The sequence below is a fragment of the Cucumis sativus genome, chromosome 5 (genome assembly GCF_000004075.3).
Source record: "Cucumis sativus cultivar 9930 chromosome 5, Cucumber_9930_V3, whole genome shotgun sequence".
Lineage (NCBI taxonomy): Eukaryota > Viridiplantae > Streptophyta > Magnoliopsida > Cucurbitales > Cucurbitaceae > Cucumis > Cucumis sativus.
Window position 1 is genome coordinate 21,759,258 of NC_026659.2, and position 12,151 is coordinate 21,771,408.

A 12,151-nucleotide genomic window follows, 5' to 3' on the forward strand; every position below is an offset into this window, starting at 1 on the left:
TAATTTTGCATATTTCAACATTTTGGTATTTTTAGAATTTTTTAGCTTTGTTTGATATCGATTACCGATCACATATATGGGAGGATCGTAATGACCCATATTGTTTTTATTTCTTAAAGCTATTATAGTTGACGCGCTCAAAACGTCAAGAATAAATATTTTTTAACGGGCAAAACCTATCAGCATAAGGGTTATATCTTGATGGGCAAAACCCGTCAATAGAATGGCTATCTTGATGGACAGAAAGAGCTATCTTGATGAGTTGATCCAATTTCTTGATCGACAAAAACTCATCAAAGTCTTATTTCTTGATGGCCAATACCATTAAGTAAAGGTTTTTTTATGGCATGTTTTGGCCATCAAGAAAACGGTTTTTCTTTATGGACTTTCTAAAGGGACGAATTTATTAAGGGATCATGGGGGCACGTGCCCCTTCACATTATTGATTTTTGTATTTTAATATTAATTTTGAAGTGTCTAATTACAATATATATTAAATAGGAAAGTTGCATCAAATGACAAAAACATTTAGAAAAAAAATAGCTCATGACACCTACTTTTTGCATATTATAAATATGGCAAAATCAGACGGCTATCAGACGATAATCATAAGACTATCGGAGAGCTATCAGACAGTAATCATAGGGTTATTGGCTTTTACATTTGCTACTTTTGCAATTTAGAAAATGTAATAACATGAGTCCTATTATCATAAATTTTTTTGCTATTTTTCAAGTACTCCTATTAAATAATGCTTTAATTTTACTTAATTTGATTTTGGTGTAGTGGTTATACCCCCACTGCAAAACCCACTAGGTCGAGTTCGATTCTTGATCCAAATTTTCACACTCCCAACAATATTCATGATATTTTTTTAACATTTTTAGTGTGTTTTTATAGTGCTCGATGTCCGCTATATAAAATTTATGGATCTACCAACAACTTTCTTGATGATATTCTTTATGGCATCAAAGTCTCATGATGGTGGGGCTTTCTTCTTGATGTATGCCTACTTAATGGACAAAGACCATCAAGGTAGACATCTTTCTTGTGTGCTTTGCACATGCCAAATTTATAGTAGTGGCATGAACACATAAGAGATGTTTTTGAAGATTTTGACAATCAAAATTTGCAAACTATAAAATATAATAAAAGATAATCTATTGAGAGCATGAACACAATGAGATTTTTTTTAAATTTTAAATGTAAACAAAAAATATAATAAAAGATTTTGATAATCAAAATGTGAAATAACTAAGACTCTATTTTTTTAAATAATTATAGAAAGCAAAATAAATTAAAATATTTACCAGTTATAGTAAATTTTTTAAATTATATCAATGATAGTCATTTATAGACTTTTATCACTGTCTACCAATGTTACTGATAGAACCATGTTAATGACGATCAATGTCTATAATTGATAGAATCTGAAAATTTTGCTGTATGTTATAAATATTTTATCAAAATTGCTATTTTTTACTATTTCTCTTTAATTTTTTTTTTATAAAAAAAAAATCAAGATTGTAAGAACATTTAAAAACCTAATTATTTTTTAAAAAATTAAAAATAATCTTTTTGGACATATTGCATTCCAAAAACTCTACTAGAAAGTAAAATGTACTTTTCTCATAATCACCATAATATAACATCCCATTTTCGTTCAAACCCTCTTTGGTCTCAATAAATCTTCTTCTTACCTTCTTGAGAAAAATGAAAACTTCATTTGTCTTGTGATGTGATGATAAATTTCATAGTTCTTAAAATAATTTTGTGAGGAATTAAGTTTTTATTGAAATCCGCAAATTTGCATATTTGCATACTGATGAGGGTTAAATATAGAATCTTTAAAAAATGGAGTTAGTTATAAAAAATTTGTGCAAATAAATTAAAAAAGATGTATATATCATATATAATGTAAAAGATATTTTCTTAATTTTCTTAATTAAATCTCAATTTTTAAAAAGAATTAAAAAAAGATTAGTAAAATAGGATTTGAACGAAAATGGTATTTATACCAATTGAGCCCAATTGAGCCCAGCCCAGAAGACCAGCGTAAGCCCAATTGTAAGATTTCAATTTAGATTTCTCATAATATTATAACATATTATAATTTATCCCACAATCAAATGCCCTATCAAGATTTCAATTCCTTTTTCTTCTCAAATTTCCTTCTCTTTTCAATTCTTTCTCTCCTCTCACCACCCAATTCCTCCTGCTTTGATCCACGCCCTGGCCGCATGCTGCCTCTGCCATCGGAGTTTAGTTTTTACTCTAATCATCTCTATTCATCTCCTGCTTCAATTCGCGCCATGATTTCAGGTAACTTCAATTTTTTCTCATTTCATTTCCCATCTTTTCCTTTTCTTCCATTTAGGTTACCTTCCCCTCTCCTCTGCTTTTTCTTCCTTTCATTCCCTTCGGCTTTCCTCATTTCTTTGCCTTGTATTTTTTTTTTTTTTTTAAATTCTTCGTTTTTGTCATTTCCTATTATCAATGAAATTAACTATGATGAACTATTTCTCATTCAATATATATATATATATACGCGTTTCTGTGTTTGATCTCGCATTCTCTTTGATTCTATTTAAATTTATACGACATCAACTTATCATCAATAACAACAACAGCTACAGACATAAAAAACATCACTTTTTATTTGTTCATTTGCAGGCATACAATCAAAGTTGAAACATAGTTCTACTCTTACAGACTTGTGTCACTATACTTTTGGTATAAAAGGGAAAAATAGAACGCAATTCAGAGAGGAAAGGCAAAACAAAAGTCGAACAAGCTTTATGTAATCAGCTCGACGAAAAGAGACACCAGAACTGTAGTTGGATCTCCAAGAACGATACTAACAATGGTCCCGATGAAGACCTTTAGGATTCTCCAATATTTGTTCCCTTTTCCGCCTTTTCCACGCCCTCGAGCTTTAATTGCTTTCAAATTCAACTTCTGAAGAGCCAGTTGTTGGTCCTGATTGGCGTTATTGGCATTGATCCAGTTTCCTCCATTCTTGTGCCATTCCTCTAAAGCCATTTCAATAACACAAGCCACATGAACATGGTACTCCCCGCACTCAGATATGTAGGACCAACCATTGGTTTGGCCATGGGGATTGATGGTCCTCTTCTTGCACCACATGCACTTCCCCTTGACTTTCTTGTAGAGATTGAACTCCACGTCTTCAATTTTGTAATTCCTGTTCAGGTTTCGACAGCAAGGGTGGAGATCCAGCTCGACTTTGACTTTCTTGCAGTGGTACATAAAGCCATTGATAGGCTTTGTGCAGGCGTCGCAAAACTTTTTGCAGTCGTCGCAGCAGGCCCTTGGTGGGGTTTTAAAGAACTCGAAGGCGGACTGTGGGAAGAATTCATGAAAAATTGGTGAGTCTTGAGGAAACATACAAGCTTTGTGAAGATCAAAATTACACTTCTCGCATCGGTAGCGAGGCCCAAAGCCTATTTCCTTGCAGCCATCGCAGGTGTAAGGTTTGAGGTACTCCTTCAGCTCTAGTTCATGCTTCAGTTGGTTTGGAGTACACAACTGGTTGGGCATTCTGTTTTTCTTTTTTTTTTCTCTTGAAGCAAAGTAAAACACCAACAAAACAAGAGGTATAACGATGGATTGCAGGGTAGGGAAGAGTAGGGGAGAGATTTGTGAATATGGGGGTTTGCTAGAAGAGCAGATAAGAGATTGGGAAGATTGCAGACAGGAATAGCAGAGATGAAGAGCTTTAAGAAGAATGCAGGAATGGTTGTGGGGAATTTAGAACGGAGGCTGTGGGCTTTATATAAGGGATCTGAGGCCATGAGTTTCTGGTAATTTCTTCAATCTTTGTTCCTAGAAGAAACGCATATAAGTTGTAAAGAAATTTCTAACTCTGGGTTTTGCTTATTCTCAATGTTTTCTTCCTCCTTGGGTCCTTACAACGTAATGGTTTTGCTTATTCTCAATAGTTTATTGTTCTTTACATTGTATTTTGACGTCACTTGTGTCTAATATGATGGAATACACTCAAATGGATATGCATATGATTGTGAATTTGATAGAAATTTCTGTACTCTGGGATTTTACTCGGTCCATTTGTCCTCTAATTTTTTATTCCTAATCTTACAAATTATTTAGACTTTTGGAGTAAATGTATAAAACTTTGTTGTTAGTGGAAGGTTTTAAAGGGCCCAGCAGCTTCTCTACTATCGTTTCTTTAACCTTGCTATGTGTGTCCTCAGAAGGTCCTTATTCTTTTTTTTATTTCTTCTTTTTGTTCTTTTCCATTTTGAAGTAATACGTTTTAGCATTGGGAGTGTTTGACTGAATGAGAAATAATAATGAAATGAATGAAGATTTTGCATTTGGTTTGCTTTGTACTTTCCCACAACTCTTGGAGCTTTATCGGACTGTTTTGCCCCTTCTTCTAAGAGACAAAGGTGGGATTTCTTGTATGATTCAATTGGAATTTCTAATTACAAAAGTCATTGTGTTGCATTTTGTTTTCCAATTAGTTAACGCGTAATTAAGCTTCTATTAAATAATATCAAATAATAATAATAACAAAAAAGGTTGTTTGGTATTTCTAAGAAATCCTTAGAGGACAAGACAGACAGAAGCTTCTTCAACGTTTGATCCCTCTTCTTTGATTATCTATTATGATCTCATTTGAATGCAACGGCTATCATATTTAATTTTCTGCCTTGTATCTTTTTTTTAAACAAAAATACTTTATAGTTTTAAGTGTTAAAAAAATGTTCTATTAATATCATTTTATGTCTTCAATTTGAGAGTGATTTAACAAACAATATTTCTGTTTCCATTATATTAAAAAAAATCAAAATTAATTTTAGGGGCATATTCATATATATATATATATATAAAGGATTATTTACAAATCAAGTTCTCTGAAGTTCAGTTATATGAACTAGAAAATATTGAAGTGCATTACATATAATTCTAATTTAAGTTTCTTACTATAACAATTCTGAACAGAATTAAACTTTTGGCTTTTAATTCTCTTTTGACTTTTAGAAAGAAAATTTTGTAAAAAGATAAATGTTTTAAATTATCGAATATATTTATTATGAAATTTATTGTATCTTCAACTAAAAGAATTTCATTCATGTAAGGAATTTGAAAATTCACTTTTTTTTTTTTTTTTTACAATACAATATGTGAGATGTGGGGATTGAACGTATACATGCATGATATTATTTATTATGTGTATTAGAATAAAATCATTCTTGAGAATTAAAAGATAAAACAGTTAATAAATTATAATTATTATTGTTTAAAAGATTTTAATAGTACTTGTTTTTGTATTTAAAAGAGTTCTTATATTTCGAAAACTCTAATTATTTTAAAAAAGTTTCAAAACATGTACGAACATATTTCTAATATGTTTGAGATTTGTATTGCCAAGTGCTTAAAAGTAGTTTAAATTGAAATTTAAACAAATAATTATAAATTTCTTTAAATCTTAACTTGTAGTTTAAAATACAATTAAAATTAAAAGATCGAGATTTACCTTGAATCAATCCTGACATAAAAGTAAAAGAATCATTTTTTCGTAAGTTTTTCTTATAAGTTTTTTTCATTTTCGAAATTGTTGTATAAATATTTTGCTTATATTTTTTTAAAACACTCCTAAATTTTATTTAATAATTTTAATATTTTCCAACCTTATGGTTGATGAAAAAGTTAGTTGACTGCATCATTTTTTTGTATTTTGTATGATATTTGTAAAAAATAATAACTAACAAATTTGATAAAATATTTTGTAAAATTTTTGAATTCTAAAAATAATATACATTGATATATGTGTGGATGATAGTTCTAATCCAAAATTTGATCACGTAAATATTTAAATTTATTTAAGTGATTTTGTTTTTTTATTTTTGACCGGGGGCGCTTTAAATAATACTATATGTTTATAATTTATCCCCCAGTTTTCCTTCGTCCCCAAGTTGGAAATCAAATGCCCTAAAACTCCTTTCTTTCATTTCTGCTGAAATTTCCTTCTCTTTTCAGCCGTCTCTCTCTCTTTCTCTCTCTCATCACCGAATTCCTCCTGCTTTGATCGACGCCCTGTCCGCCGGCTGCCTCTCCCATCCGAGTTTTGTTTTTACTTTAATCAACTCTGTTCATCTCCTGCTTCATTTCGCACCATGGTTTCAGGTAACTTCAATTCTTTCTCATTTCATTTCCCATCTTTTCCTTTTCTTCCATTTAGGTTACCCCTCTATTGTTTGTTCAATCCTCTGCTTTTTTTCCTTTTATTCTTACATCTGAATCCTTCGGCTTTCCTCATTTCTTTGCCTCGGATTTCTTTTATATTTTAATTGTTTGTCTTTGTCATTCATATTATCAATGAAATTGTGATCAACTGTTTCTCATTTATAAAAGAAAAAGAAAAAAAGAAAAAGAAAAATGTGTTTCTGTGTTTGATCTCGCATTCTCTTTGATTGTATTTAAATTTATACAATAACAACTTATCATCAATAATAACAACGAGAGCTACAAAAGTAAAATAAAAAAAACATCACTTTTATTTGTTCTTTGCAGGCATACAATCAAAATTGAAACATAGTTTTAGTCTTCAAGACTCGCTTCACTATACTTTTGGAATAAAAAGGAAAAAGAGAATGCAATTCAGAAAGAAAAGGCAAAACAAAAGTCAAACAAGCTTTATGCAATCAGCTCGACGAAAAGAGACGCCAGAACTGTAGTGGGATCTCCAAGAACGATACTAACAATGGTCTTGATGAAAACCTTTAGGATTCTCCAATATTTGTTCCCTTTTCCGCCATTCCCACGCCCTCGAGCTTTAATTGCTTTCAGATTAACCTTCTGAAGAGTCAGTTGCTGGTCCTGATTGGCATTATTGGCATTCATCCAGTCTCCTCCGTTCTTGTACCATTCCTCTAAAGCCATTTCAGTAACACAAGCCACATGAACATGGTACTCCCCGCACTCAGATATGTAGGACCAACCATTGCTTTGGCCATGGCGTTTGATGGTCCTCTTCTTGCACCACATGCACTTCCCCTGGACTTCCTTGTAGAGATTGAACACCACGTCTTCAATTTGGTAATTCCTGTTGAGGTTTCGACAGCAGGGGTGGAGATCCAGGTCATCTTTCTCGCAGTGGTACATAAAGCCATTGATAGGTTTTGTGCAGGCGTCGCAAATCCGTTTGCATTCGTCGTGGCAGGCCCTTGGTGGGGTTTTAGAGAACTTGAAGGCGGAACGTGTGAAAAATTCATGAAACACTGGTGAGTCTTGTGGAAACATACAAGCTTTGTGAAGATCAAAATCACACTTCTCGCATCGGTAGCGAGGCCCAAAGCCTATTTCCTTGCAGCCATCGCAGGTGTAAGGTTTCAGGTACTTCTTCAGCTCCAATTCATGCTTCAGTTGATTTGGAGTACACAACTGCTTGGCCATTCTTTTTTTTTTTCTTGAAGCAAAGTAAAACACCAACAAAACAAGAGGTATAGGATGGATTGCGGGGTAGGGAAGGGTAGGGAAGTGATTTGTGAATATGGGGTTTGCTAGAAGAGCAGATAAGAGATTGGAAAGATTGCAGACAGGAATAGCAGAGATGAAGAGTTTAAGAAGAATGTAGGAAAGGTTGTGGGGAATTTAGAACGGAGGCTGTGGGTTTATATAAGAAATCTAAGGCCATGAGTTTCAGGTAATTTCTTCCATCTTTGTTCTTAGAAGAAATGCATATAAGTTTTGAAGAAATTTCTAACTCTGGGTTTTGCTTATTGTCAATATTTTCTTCCTCATTAGGTCCTTAAAACGTAATGGTTTTGCTTATTCTCAATAGTTTATTGTTCTTTACGTTGTATTTTCACGTCACTTGTGTCTAATATGATGGAATACACTCAAATGGATATGCATATGATGTGAATTTGATAGAAATTTCTGTACTCGGTCCATTTGTCTTCTCTCATTTGTTAATTTGTGTTTTAGTTCATTTAATATTCTAGTTTACTGCTAATCTTAGATAAATTATCTAGACTTTTAGAGTAAATATGTAAAACTCCGTTGTTTGTGGAAGGTTCTTATAAATAATATCAAATAATAATAATAATAATAAAAAAAACGGTTGTAGTTTGGTATTTCTAAGAAATCTTCAACCTCGCTATGTGTGTCCTCAGAAGGTTCTTAGTTCTTTTTTTCCGTTCTTTTCCATTTTGAAGTAATGTATTTTAGCATTGGGAAGAGTTAGAGTGAATGAGAAATAATAATGAAATGATTGAAGATTTTGCTTTGTAGTTTCCCACAACTCTTGGAGCTTTATTGACTATTTTGCCCCTTGTTCTAAGAGACAAATGTGGGATTTTTTGTATGATTCAATTGGAATTTCTAATTTCAAAAGTCATTGTGTTGCATTCTGTTTTCCAATTAATTAACGCTTAAGCTTCTTATAAATAATATCAAATAATAATAATAATAATAAAAAAAACGGTTGTAGTTTGGTATTTCTAAGAAATCCTTAGAGGACAATACAGAAACTTCTTCAAGTTTGTGATCCCTCTTCTTTGATTATCTATTATGATCTCATTTGAGTGCAACAGCTATCGTATTTATTTTTTCTGCTGGTTTTTCTTAAAAACCAAATTACCTTATAGTTTTAACTTTTTTGGGCATATTCAAATATATATATATATATATAATTAAACTATTTACAAATCAAAGTTCTCGAAAGTCTGTTTACATATGTTTTTTCTTTCTAACTTTAAAATAATTTGTCTTGCGTGGTTTTCCTTTAATTTTTTAAAAAATTAGTCTATTTCTTTGAAGATTTTTTCAAGAGCGTGACATTTTGATAAGAGTGTGACCCAAGGCTCATGAATGACTAACTTTTAAACAAATATGCTCTCTAAATAACTTAAGTCATAAATCTCAAAAGAAATTTGTAGCAATCAACTTTCAACAAGAAAATTTTAGCAAAGCCTTTCATATAATAATAATAATAGCATGACTACTCTTAATAACTATTCTTTACATTCTATGTTGCAGTTGGTCACACCTAGTACTTTGTAGTAAGGCACGTTTGACACTCTCGATAGCATTGTTATCCAGGAGTAAAATCAACACTAATAATACTTTCATCTTTGTGCGTACACATAATAAACTAACTTCAGACTCAATATTTCAGTTATGCATCTAGTAACATTCTAAGAAACTCATCAAAAGCTTTCAAAACATGCTTTGGTATAAACATACTTGAAATATGAACATGTTTCGTTTTTTATTGCTTTCAATATGATATCAGAGTTATTGGAGAAGTTAAGTTCTACATTAAAAAAACCAAGAGAACTCATACTCCATATAAGATAGATGAGTTGCTCCTTTCATTGTCAATTGATTTTAAGACGGACCTCTATACTATCAAATTTTCATCTTTCATTGTCAATTGATTTTGAGACGAAACTCTATACTATCAAATTTAACATGAAAAGAATAGAAAAAAAAATACAAGACGTTCCTCCGGGCTGCAATTGCCCATCCACAAAACTTATTATTGTTATTTAATTCTTTTTCCTAAAACCATATATATAATTAATTATATATATTTATTTAAATCCTCGTTAACTCTATACTTTCCCCCATCGAATCAACACATACAGACTCTCTCTTTCCTCGTTAAATATACTTTTCCACTATTAATTATGTACCAATAAATATTGTTAACCTTTACTTTCCAAAGTACTTTCAAATTCACCTCAATTAAATGTACATTACCAAATATATATTCATTTTCCAATTCAAATTAAATTAACACCCCTAATAATTCGATCCTAAATAATTCAAGATAATTAAATTAGAAATTACCTTAAAATTTTAGGTGTTACATTAACCAACATTCAAATTCTCAGACCAAAAAAACAGTAGAAACATGCTCTAAATAGTGAAGAAAGTGACGGTTAAATAAGAGAGTGAATCAGGTTAAGAAGAAAGCTTCCTAATGGAATCTTTCAAGTTAGTAACAGGCAAACACCAATTGGCCTCCAATCTATTTGCTAGATGGAAAATTTCTAGAATGAATGACTTTCTATTAGTTCTCTGGCAATTTTGCTGTCTCTAATGAAAATTTCCCCTTTCCTACTCTCAAAGTAGACTAGGAAAGAACTTTGAAAGGACTAATAAACCACTTGACACCATGACTCAATCTATTTGCTTCACTCTCCAATTGACTGAAGCATCTACTTATTAATCTAGTAACCAGATGGTCCAATCAATGGAAAAAGAAAACAATTTCCCAAAGAGAGAATGCACTAGTTATTTATAACTGGTGAATTTTACAACACTTGCAGCTCTCGAAATGAACCTTTAAAGATTCTTTTGTTCCTTTTCCAACAAAACAGAACTTCGACATCAAAGCATGGAAACAAAAACCAATAATAAGAAAAACATGAATCTGGAAAGAAATAAACTAACTGTACTGTAATGGTTATAAAGTAATTTATTTTTAAATAGGGTTTTCCTTGTTGGTCGTCGTCTGGGCACTATCCGCCGGAGGCAAGGTCTACAAAGAAATTAGAAAGGACAAAGTTAGAAATTCAGAGACCACTTTGCATATAGCACTCTTTAGTGAAACTAGAGAAATGGAGGAAGCAATTCCACTGCAAACATCTATCAACACAACAAAATTATGGACATTTTATGAAAAGCTAATAAAAGAAAGTCAAGAAATAGAATATGGATGGATGGTCCTTAGATTTTCTGGAAGAAGAATATAAGTAGAGATTGATATCTGATTTCCAGAACATAACAAGGTAATTCTGAAATGCACTAATCAAAAACAGTAAATGACAGGCTTATACTCAAATCATGAGGCACTTGGCATAATCTACAAGGTGGACCTTTCATCGAACATGTTACAGGCATTGCCAAGTGAAACGACACCCAGCACAAATAAGGAATGACCATACTTCTGAAGAAGCTGAAATTGATATCTAACTTAAAAGGGAACATAGCAAGATAATATTTCTGAAATCTGAATCCTATTGATAAAAAAAACAGGCTAATAGTGAAGAAATAAAACAATTGGTACAAAATAGCAAGATGCGCATTTTGTCGAACAGGTTACAGGCACTGTTTTAAGTTGAATTGCACCCAGTACTCTACAAATACATGGCTATATTTCCGACAATGAATAATGATCAAAGGGTCAGTCTAGGTATATATGCACAAAGCAGATAGAGAGAAATAGAGAGGGAGAGTACAAGATTTGGTTTGAAGATGTTGTGGACAATGGAGGCGCCGGCGAGAAGCGAGGAGATGACGACGACAAAAGACCAACCAACTGAGGGAGTTCCCGTAGGACGCAACCCACCGCCGAATTTTTGAGTCATGATTGAGCTGAACACCCACGAACACCAAGATTTCAATTTCCCTTTAGGAAGACTCCAAACTTCAATCTGACCGCCACTCAACTCCTCCTTAAATACCAATGGCCATACGCATAGCCACACCAATAGAAAAAGCAAAATTTAAAACTCTTATTACTAATTTTTCACATTATTATTTTATTTCAAATCATTTTTATGCTTTAAAATTCTATGATTTAAATCAACCATTAGTCATTTCCCACGAAAAAAAAAATCTATAGAAAGCGTCACTTAACTTTTTAAAATTCAAATTTTATAGCTTTTTTTTCGAAGTAAAATTGCAAATTTGTCTTTTAATGGTCGATTCTTGCTCTTGTTATTTGTTGAATTTTATTAGTGAGTCTAAGTAGTAAATATTGGAAAAAGAAAGAAAAGAACAAAGCACATTGATGAACTACAAAAGAATTTTCTTTTCTAAAAAAAGCTAGCAGTGAGAATCAAGAATGAGGGTCGAGTATCAACTACATACAAAACAAAATTGATTTTGTAATATCTCTATGATCACAAGCAAAATTATTTAGATCTTATAAAAAATAGTTATAAAATTTTTATATAATAAAGTTTAAAAACTAAATTGTTTTAAAATCAAGGTAGATGAATTAAATCGTTACAAATCAAGTTCTAAAACTAAATTGTTACTTTTATGAAAGTGTAAGAATGAAGAGGACTTTTTAAAATTTATATTTGAAAGTTAGGGATCTTCTCAAATACAACACTACCGTTGAAGATACAGTAAATTTTCATGA

At 31.7% G+C, this 12,151-nt stretch overlaps 2 protein-coding genes and 1 long non-coding RNA gene across 3 annotated transcripts; all 3 read right to left on the reverse strand.

Annotated features, from left to right (window-relative positions):
- Positions 1 to 2,796: 2,796 nt before the first annotated feature.
- Positions 2,797 to 3,561, reverse strand: LOC105435688. The gene has a single exon (XM_011657935.1). It carries the CDS (start codon positions 3,559 to 3,561, stop codon positions 2,797 to 2,799), a length of 765 nt encoding a protein of 254 aa, XP_011656237.1.
- A 3,123-nt stretch (positions 3,562 to 6,684) lies between these two features.
- LOC105435689 lies at positions 6,685 to 7,443 on the reverse strand. Its single transcript, XM_011657936.1, has one exon. The coding sequence runs from the start codon at positions 7,441 to 7,443 to the stop codon at positions 6,685 to 6,687; it is 759 nt and encodes a 252-aa protein (XP_011656238.1).
- Positions 7,444 to 10,255: 2,812 nt separating this feature from the next.
- Positions 10,256 to 11,579, reverse strand: LOC105435518. Its single transcript, XR_969579.2, has 2 exons — positions 11,241 to 11,579; positions 10,256 to 10,540 (listed from the first exon to the last, which is right to left on the reverse strand). It is a non-coding gene; the product is annotated as an uncharacterized LOC105435518 (long non-coding RNA).
- Positions 11,580 to 12,151: the final 572 nt, after the last annotated feature.